General features: G+C 65.7%; 1 protein-coding gene across 1 annotated transcript in view; it reads left to right on the top strand.

Moving 5' to 3' along the window:
• Window positions 1-36: 36 nt before the first annotated feature.
• Window positions 37-9,439, top strand: part of TNS1 (tensin 1) — a 57,933-nt gene continuing 48,530 nt past the window's right edge. Inside the window, exons 1-4 of the mRNA XM_019522814.1 lie at window positions 37-217; window positions 4,955-4,993; window positions 7,473-7,514; window positions 9,203-9,252. Coding sequence (XP_019378359.1) covers window positions 191-217; window positions 4,955-4,993; window positions 7,473-7,514; window positions 9,203-9,252 — 158 coding nt within the window. The 5' untranslated portion in view covers window positions 37-190. The remainder of the gene's footprint in view (window positions 218-4,954; window positions 4,994-7,472; window positions 7,515-9,202; window positions 9,253-9,439) is intronic.

Genomic DNA, 9,439 nt, shown 5'->3' with positions numbered 1-9,439 from the left:
AAAAAAAAAAAAAAAAAAAAAGCCCGGCGCAGCCGAGCGGCTCTGGAGTGAGGTGGAGACAGGACCAGCCCCCGCGTCCGGCTCAGTCCTGCCTGGCTCGGGCCACCGCACGCCTCACGCTCCCGCCACCGCCGCTCCCACGCCCCGGCCTCGTCGCATGGAGCTGCCCGGCTGCGGGCGCTAGAGCCCCATGGACTTCGCCAGTGTCATGAAGCAGGTTGGAGGCTGCGGTGGCGGGGCGCAGTGTCCTGGGGCAGGGGGGCTGCGTCAGCAGCAGGGAGAGGCCTGTTTGGCCAGGAGGGTGCCCAAACCCCTTGGGCGGTACCTGGATGTGGGCTGGCTGGGCTCGGGGCCGCCCTGCTGCCAGCATCGTCCGTGGCATTGGTGAGGCGGGCGTCCCTCCGGGGTGCCCCTCACCCTGGGGTCTGGGCTGGGGAGGGTGGGCAGCCCGTTGCCAGTGGCCGGGAGGGGGGCACAAGCGGGTGCAGCTGGCACTGGGAGAGTGGGGGGGAGGCAGTGGGGCTGCATCTCTGCACCTGCCGGTGCCTCGGTGCACCCCGGGGAGTAGGCGCCGCATATGTGCACGCATGCACGCACGCACACGCGTGTGCACGGCCCCTAGGGGCTGCTCTGAGCTGGGGGAGCGGAAATCCCTCGGAAGCACAGTGTTTTTCCCAGACCTTTGCCCCCCTCCAGCTCCCACCCCCTCCCTGACATCATCCAATTGGTGGGTCTGGTCCCCCCCAAGCCCAGGGCCAGCTAAGGGTTAAGCCGTGGGCCCATGCCCCCCACCTGGGGGGTGCCTGCCTCTCCCAGCTTGGTGGGGGCAGCAATAGCTCACCCGGGTTAATGAGTGCCTGGTGCCAGGAGCTGCTTGCTGGGCCCCCCCAGGAGCAGGGAAGGGCAGGGCCAGGCCCGGCCGGGGTCCAGGGCCAGCTCCGTGTAGCTGTTTTCTGCCCTGTTCCTGGAGGAAGAGGCAGGAAAGCAGCCCCGGAGGCACGGGGAGCTGGAGCTGTGGCCCCCCCAGGGCAAGGGAGCGGCCTCCGGGCATGCAATGAGTTGGGAGGGTCTCAGCCTGGACCTGCAGGGCACCCAGCTCTGTCCCCATTTCCTGGGGGGGGCGAAGGGGGTGCATGCAGCTGTGGCTGGGGTGGGGAGGCTGAAGGGGGCTTGGGCAGCTCCAGCGCTGCAGCCCCGGGTGTTGACGTCCCCCCGCCCCCGGCTGGGGGCGGCTCCAGACTCGAGGCCCCGGCGGCGTCTCCTAATAAAGGCAAAGGCAGCCAGAGCCACGTCCCCCACCCCGCTCGTAGCTGCTCCCCCCGTCAGCACCGGGCGTTGTCCCTGGCATTGGTCAAGGATCGGGGCCCCCGTGACTCAGCTGCTCGCTGTTGGGCGGGGACCCCCGGGGACGGTGTTGTCACCCCCACGCGGCAGCACTGAGTCATGGCTCGGGGGCAGCTCCAGGCCCAGCCCCGCGTGCGGGAGCTGCCCGGGGCCCATGGGGAGTCCCTGGGCTGGTCTGGGTGCCCGCCCCAGGGTCTCTGCTGGCGGACGTGGTGGTTGTGGGGGTCCCGGGTTTGGGACAGGACCCCACGGCCTGGTCAGGATGTGGCTGCAGCATCCTCCCGGGGTACCGGGTGGCCGGCGAAGGCTCTGGTTTCGCATCGGGACTGGGAGAACTGGGATGGCGGCTGGGCAGGGACGATGCTCTTGTCCTGTGTCAGGTTTGGGTGTTGCTGGCACGTCCCCAGCCCAGGGTGCTCCAGGCTGGGGCGTCTTCGACTGTCCCGGGGCCCAGGCCAAGGGGCGCTTCAGGAAGTCCCGCCTCCTGGAGGTGGAACTTCCTGCTTTGGCCGCAGCATCTGCTCCGTCAAGGCCGATGTCAAGGCGGTGCTGAGGGCTCCCCTTGAAGGCCGTGCTCTGCCCGAACCCTTGCTCCCTTGTGGGTGTGGAGGAGGGCGCCCTGGCACAATGGCGTGGGGCCTGGCCTCGAACCAGTGGCCGGGCGAGGGCTGGGGCCGGAGCCAGGGCCGGGGAAACGCTGCCTTTTTAGGCCCTGCAGGCAGCTTGGCCCAGCCCCGGCAGCGCCTCCCTCCCTGCTTCCCTCTGGTGTAGAGCAGGCAGCCTTGGGCTGGCATCGCTGGGCACGGTGCCCTCCCGTGGGTGCGGGGCCGGGGCCAGGCTGGCGTGACCGGTGCTGGACCCGGCTCTGGGCTGGCAAGGAGCACAGGCAGGGCAAGGTCTCTCCCGTGTCCTTGGGGGCGTCTGACTGGCGGGGGGCTGGCATGGAGTGGGGCCGAGGGAGCTGCTCCTGTCCTGTCACCTCCAGTGCACGTGTGGGCACACATGCGTGCATGCGCTTTCCATCTGCCAGGGAACTGCATGTACGTGTGTGAATGTGTGCAGACGTGTGCGTTTGTGTGTGTGCATGCACGTACCTGCTGGTGTGCACGTACCTGCTGGTGTGCACATGTGCATGCAAATTTGTGTATGCAAGTACACACTAGTGTGCGTGTGCACGTGCGCATGCATGCACATGTATGCATATATATACCAGCATGCGCATAGTCCTGTCTCTTAGCCGGCGCATGTATGTACATGCATGTACGTATGTGTGCACCGTGTGTAGTGTGTGCACATGTGTGTACCTGTGCATGGGCTAGTCCACGCAGGTCTCCGCGCTCCCCTCTCGGCGTCCAGGGCTCGATCGCGGCCCCTAATCCGGACCCAGACTCCCCTGCTGCCAGCCCCTTGCGGGCTCAGGGTGGGGGCTGTTGCGGGACCTCCAAGTTGGCTCTAGGGTCCGGATGCCCAGGGTGGCCTTGGCCCTGGCTGCAGGGTCTCGCCCCTCCAGGCGCTGAAGGCAATGCAGGCCCCGGACTCCTGGGCTGGGGGGCTTCTCCTGCCCCTGCAGGGGGGCTCTGGGCCAAGGTGGGAGGGGGGGTCCCGGTGCCGCCCAGGCCTTTCCCGGCCCCTCCGACTCACGCCACAGCCCGTCAGCTTCCTTCCTTCCTTCCTGCGCTCCGCGTGCGCTGGCCGCGTGAGCTGCGAGCTGGGGTCCCTGGCGGTCCGCTCGGTGTGCCCGCGACCTCTGCATGCTGCCCCGGAGCCGGGTCCGGTGCCAGCTCCCATGCCCCGGTGCCCCCTGCCTCACGGGGCCCGCTTCAGGCTGGCGGCTGCCTTGCAAAGGGATTCGGGCTCCTGCAGGCGCAGCTGGGGTCCCTGAAGGTGCAGGGTGGGGGTTGCATGGCACTTGTGCAATGGGTGCGGCCGGGGAGGGAAACTGAGGCATGGGGAGAGAGCACGTCGTCCCTGCCTGAGAGGGCCGAGCCCAGCCCAGCCTGGGCACATGACTGAGCCCCAAGTCACGAGTTGAGCTGGGCAGTGCGAGCCAAACCCTGCAGGTTCCTGCCTGCAGACTTTTGCCCCCCGCTCACGGTGCCTTGGGGGGGCAGGCAGGGATTTGCCCCCTGCTCAGCCTGGTCTGGCCAGGGGAGGTTTTCCACCCTCTGCAGCGGGGGCACGGCCTGGGCCTGGGCTCTCCCAAGCACCCACAAACCCCCCTGGCAGCAGCAGGACGTTGGGCCACGTCCCCCTGTGTCCCGGGGGCGGGGCGGGGGCGATGCCTGCGGCTGTGTCAGGGGCGACGGTGTCGTGTGGGTCCGAGGTCACAGACAGGGTTTGGCTGGGTGGGTTCAGACGGAGATAGAGCAGCTTGGGGCTCTGCTACTGCCCTGCCTTGCATCTCTGGTCCTGTCTCTTAGCCGGCCCGAGGGAGCTGCTGCACCCAACTGGTTCTCCCTTGGGGAGGAAGGCTGTGGGATTGATGATCCCCCTTGTCCCCCCAGCTGAGGCATCTCTGCCTCTCCAGGGCTCCTCTCACTCTGTGCTCCCATGCAGTTGCCATCCTGGCCCCTGGGAAGTGCTGTCAGCCCATTTCACAGAAGGGGCAAACAGAGGCAAAGAGGCACACCTAAGGCCGCTTGGTGAGCCTGTGGCAGAGGAAGGGGTGGATGCCCAGGTCTCCCCGCTCCTACCCACCTGTGGGGGCAGTCTGGGGTGGGGGGGGGTGCAGAGCCCACAGGGTCCCCTCCTGCCTTAGGCCCTGGGTTCAAATCCTGGCCGGGGCCACTGCGGGCTGTTTCCTTCCGTGGGGAAGCTGTGATGTCATGACCCAGCCCTGATGACATCACTGCGGTGACCTCACGGAGTGCCCCTTGCCAGCCCCCACTAGGGGGCGCTACGGGTCATGCCTTCCCCCCACACCTTGAGACAGTAGCTGCCCCCTCCTGTCCCGAGCTGTGTCCGGTCTCAGCCCCCTGCAGCGTGACTCCCAGCCCCCCGGCTGGGGCCTCCCTCCCTGGGGCTGGGGCGGGCGCGTGGACCCGCGTCCCAGCCCCTCCGGCCGGCGAGAGGCACATTCCAGGCGCGCCGTGGCCCCGCGCCAGCCCTGCGGGGAGGCTGAGCCGCCTTATATGGTCGCGTTTCTCCATTAAAAGTGCATTAAAAAAACCCAGGGAGAAAGTCCCGGCTCTGGGGTGGGGGGAGCTGTCAGCTAACGAGCTGCAGCTAATGAAGCTGGGGTAGGTCTTGGCCCCCCCGGCCCTGGGGGCCTGGCCGTGGCCCTGGCTCCGGGGGCCCGAGACATCCTTGTGGGGCGTCTCCGAGTGCTGTTTGGCCTTGGCCAGCTGTGGCTGGGGGCAGACCACGCTCGCGTGCCCGCTGGCCTGGGGCTGTCTGTCTGTGGGCCTGTCCTTGCCTGCCCCTGGGGCCTGGCGGGGACGCGAACTGCACCCGCGTGCTCCTGGGCCCCTCGCAGCCGGGGGTCAGGAAGACTCCTCCTCTTCCCCCCTTCGCCCTGGTGAGACCCTCAGGGCGGCGACGGGAGGGGTGGGCCTCCGACGAGGGCAGACTTGGCACTGCTAACGCCAGCCCTCTCTGTGTTTGCTCCTAGGCTGCCACGCCTTGCTCGCCGCCTGTCACCCATGAGCCGGTAAGTGAGCCTGGGCCCGGCATGAGGGCCACGGTACAGGGCTGGGGGGGTCTGTTTGCATCTCTCCTTTCTCCCCCACTTGCCCCCATGGTGGTGTTGTCCCCCTATCTATGGCCCAGGCAGGGAGGGGGGTCCTGGGTCCAGGTTCCTGCTCCGCTTCTGATGGCTAGTGAGGCCTCAGGCAGGTCACTTTGCTGCCTGTACCTCAGTTTCCCCACCTGGGCAATGAGGTTGGAGGCCTCCCCTCTGCCCTGCTCTGAGTGCCTGTGCCCTTCCATGTATGCACGAGCGTGTCACTTCCCTCCACTCGGTCATGTCCTTTAGAGAGGCTAAGGGACATGACCAAGGCTGCTGGGGGAGGGCGCTAGCGGAGGGGCTGTTTGCTATCAGTTGTCCAGCCACCCACAGCCAGTGGTTGCTAATCTCCCAGACCCGGGGTTGGTGCCAGGCACGCCATGGGCACTTATCTCCCCTGAAAGGCTGCCGCCGCCCCACGGGACCGTTACTGCAGCTGGCACGGGCGCCGCCGGGGGGGTGGTGAGTCTGGCTGGGCCATGGGTGCAGCCTGGCTGGGCCATGGGGGGTATTGGGCCCCGTGGGGGTATTGCACCCCCAGCATCTCAAGCTCTGGAGCCCAGACGCCAGGGTGATGGGCACTGCAGCTAGGAGCCGTGGACCCACCACGTGCCCACATGGGCTCTGAGCCCCTCCGTTGGCGGGGTGGTCCTCAGCTGGGTGTGGGGGGCCACCGGGTCCCACCGAGGGGTCTGGGGGCTGCGGGCACCGTGCCAGGGTGCAGGTTGCAGTGGCGTGCGTGTGTGCAGCGGGGGGCATGTGCGGTGCCTGTGTTATGGCTGTGTGTGTATATGTGGCGGGGGTGTGTGTGATGGGGTGTATGTGTGGTGTGGGGGATGTTGTGGTGCTCTGTGTATCTGGGGTGGTGGGGGGTGTATGTCTCTGTGTGGTGGGGTGTGTGTTGCGGCACTGTGTATGCGTGGTGCTGGGTGTATATGGTTTGGGGTTGTGTGTGTGTGTGTGGCGGGGCGAGTGATGTGGTGCTCTGTGTACCTGGGGTGGTGGGGGGTGTATGTCTCTGTGTGGTGGGGTGTGTGTTGCGGCACTGTGTATGCGTGGTGCTGGGTGTATATGGTTTGGGGTTGTGTGTGTGTGTGGCGGGGCGAGTGATGTGGTGCTCTGTGTATTTGTGGTGCCGAGTGTACGTATGTTGTAGGCTGTGTATACATGTTGTGATGCTGTGTGTGCGCGTGGTGCGGTGTGTGTTGTGGTGCTGAGTCTCCACAGTGCTGAGTTTGTGTATGTTGTGGTGGGCTGTGTATACACACAACACAACACATGCCCCCCCACCCCTACACGCAACACCGTAACATGTACACACAGCCCATCACAACATACGCACACCCAGCACCGCACAGACTCAGAGCACCACGACACATGTTCTGCCACACTCATGTTGCGGTGCTGTATGTGTGCGCTGTGGTGCTGGGTGTCTGCCGTGCTGGGTGTGTGTGTTGTGGGAGGCTGTGTATACATGTTGCAGTGCTGTGTGTGTGGTGGGGCATGCGTTGTGGTGCTCTGTATCCGCGGTGTTGGGTGTGTTCATGTTGTGGTGGGCTGTGTATATACGCTGCGGTGCTGTGCGTGTGTGGCAGGGTGCGTTGTGGTGCCTCTCAGACCCTATGTGTGTGTTGTGGTGCTCTGTGTCTCTGTGGTGCTGGGTTTGTGTACATTGTGGTGAGCTGTGTATACATGTTGCGGTGCTGTATGTGTGTGTGGCAGGGTGTGTGTTGTGGTGCTCTTGGTGCTGGGTGTGTGCATGTTGTGCAAACCATGCACCCATGCCACGGTGCTGTGTGTGTGTGGCAGGGCACCCTGCGTCCCCCTGTGTGTGTTGCGGTGCTGTGTGTGTTTGTGTTCCCAGCAAACAGCCCTGGGCGCGGCCCCGGCCTGGCACTGAGCACCGTGGCACACGGCCAGCACCGCGCTGGGAGGGTTCCCACGATCCCGCCTGCCGAGAGCCCTCCCTCTGTGTGTGTGTGTGTGTGTGTGTACATGTGCACACGTGTGTGTGTGCATGTGCACACGTGTGTGCATGTGTGTGCACCCCCGTAATCAAGACCCCTCCTTGCATATTAACAACCTCATTATTGTCCTCATTAGCTGCCTGTCAACTCCCTGCGCAGCCAAAACCTCTGCGCTACGGGGTCATTAATGGGGTCATTACAGCCCCTGTTTGTACTGGAGGAAAATAGTCCTGCTCATTTGCATATATGCAGATGAGCACCAGTGGGTTGTTAGTCTCTACAGCTGGAGCTGGACTGGGATGGCGGGGGAGTGGGGTAATCTCTGCTCCCTGGAGCCAGTCCCTGCAGAGCTGGGGGGTCTCGGGGTGCTGGGGGGTGCAGGGGAAGGGTCACATCCAGCCCAGAGCTTTACCCCTCTCCTCTCCGTCTCCCTGCAGTCGGCGAACGGGGACAGCACCCCCAAGCATGTAGATGCCCTGGTGAGTATGGGGGTTGTGTCGGGGGTGGGGTCCCTGCCTGTTCCCCGCCCCCCCACAAGACATCATGGGTGAGGGGCAAGAGCCTCCCGCCAGGGCCCTGTGGGGATGAGTCCCGGCATTGGCATGGGCATGGTGGACGGCCAGACTGGTTGGGGGGGGTTGGCCCTGATTCTCTGCCTGTGTGACCTCCCCAGCCTGGCAGCCTGGGTCCAGTCCTGCCCTCTCCAGCATGTGGAGGATGCTCTGAGGCCCTGCAGGGAGGTTGCTTGGGGCCTGCCTCAGTTTCCCTAGACCCGGGGGGCAGGGCTGGGTCCGTGAAAGTCCTTTTGTGCCCCTTCCTGCCCCGTGAGCGGCTCCGTGACAAGGTCCCGTCAGCTGATGCCTGCCTGACTTCCCTGCGGGCGGGCTCGGGGAAGGGAGAAACGTCCGCCCGCCGCCTGCCACGCGCCAGCTGAGGCGGGTGCGGGAGCTTGGGTGCTGGCGGGGTCCTGCCCCAGGGGTATTGGGGGGCTGAGGGAACAGAGCAGCTATGGCTTGGAGGTGGTTTAGCAGGAGCTTCAGCTTCTCCAAGGTGAGTGTGTGCTGGTGGGGGTCTCCCCTCCGCCACTGACTGCCGGAGCAGCCTTGGGCATGGCCCTTCGCCCCCTCAGCATGGGGTGCACGCAGGCGGCCGGATGCCTGGGTCCCATTTGAGCCTTGTGATCTGGCTTGGATCCATGGCTGACGGGGGGGGGGGGTCCCCCAGATCTGGGGTGGGGGCTTCCCTAGCCTGGCAGCACCCCCTGCCAGAGACCTGGCCCGGGGCAGCCTTGCCTGAGGTTGGGGGCGGGGGTCCCTGGCGAGCTCGAGATGCAGGTGACCCCTGCATGTTTCCTGGGGAAGCATCAGGAGGGGCAGCTGCTTCCCCTTCCTGACATGTGCAGCTTGCAGCACACGCCTGGTCAGGGCTGGCACACGCCCAGAGCGGCTGGGAGCTGGTGGTGGGGTGGGGGAACGGACACGGCTGCAGCCTTGGTGGGGCAGTGGGGGGGCCTGGACCGCATTGCAGGCTGCTACCATAATTTCTTGTATATACCACGCAGTTCCCTGTCACCCCAGTGGATTGAAGGACCAATTGTTCTTCACTCCAGAGGAGTGAACCCACCTCTCTCCTTTTCAGCGGCCTCTCAGGGCCCTGCTGCTCTGTGCTGCCTGCTCCTGGTCTCTCTCTCAATCCGCAGCTTTGGGGACCCCTTAGCTTTCTCAGGACCCATCACCAGCAGCAGCTAGGGTTTCAGCTTTAGTTCAGCTCTGTGCGTCAGGGGGTTTTCAAGCCCCCTCCAGAGGCACTAGGTGCTCCTGCTGGGACTCAGGCCCTCAGGGTCCTGGCTACAGGCTCTTGACCCCCCTGCTCATGCTGCCTTGGGGGGCAGGCAGGGATTTGCCTCTGCACAGCCTGGCCCAGCCGGGGGGGTTTCCCTTCCCTCTGCAGCGGGGCACAGCTTGGGCCTGGGCTCTCTCCAGAGCCCACCCCCCCGGCAGCAGCAGGGCCGGGGGCGCTCAGTGTGTGGGGGGTGGTGTCAGGACCAGGTCAGACCAGGCCATGTCTGGAGGGGTCGGGTTGGGACCCTGGGGTGTGGTGATGGCCGAGGGCTGAGCTGGTGGGGGCAGGTGGGTGCCCAGGGGGTAACTTCTTTGCCTCCTTTCAGGACTCGACAAAGTCCCCCCGGAGCACCCAGCCACGCCGCAGGGCTTCCAGGTAGGGCACTCCCCGCCCCGCCCCGCCCCGCCCCAGTATTGCCTCCACACCATGGGCATAGGCACCTCCCTTGGGGTGCTCTGTGGGGTGGGAGAGGCCTGCACGGGGTGCGGGTAATGCACCAGGCTGGGATTCAGGAGACCTGGGGTAGGTGCTTGGCTCTGCCACTGATCAACTGCGTGTCCCC

This window comes from Gavialis gangeticus, unplaced genomic scaffold (genome assembly GCF_001723915.1).
Source record: "Gavialis gangeticus isolate Ggan-Ray unplaced genomic scaffold, GavGan_comp1, whole genome shotgun sequence".
Lineage (NCBI taxonomy): Eukaryota > Metazoa > Chordata > Crocodylia > Gavialidae > Gavialis > Gavialis gangeticus.
Note: the sequence above shows the minus strand (reverse complement) of the source record. Positions and strands in the feature narration are given on the sequence as shown.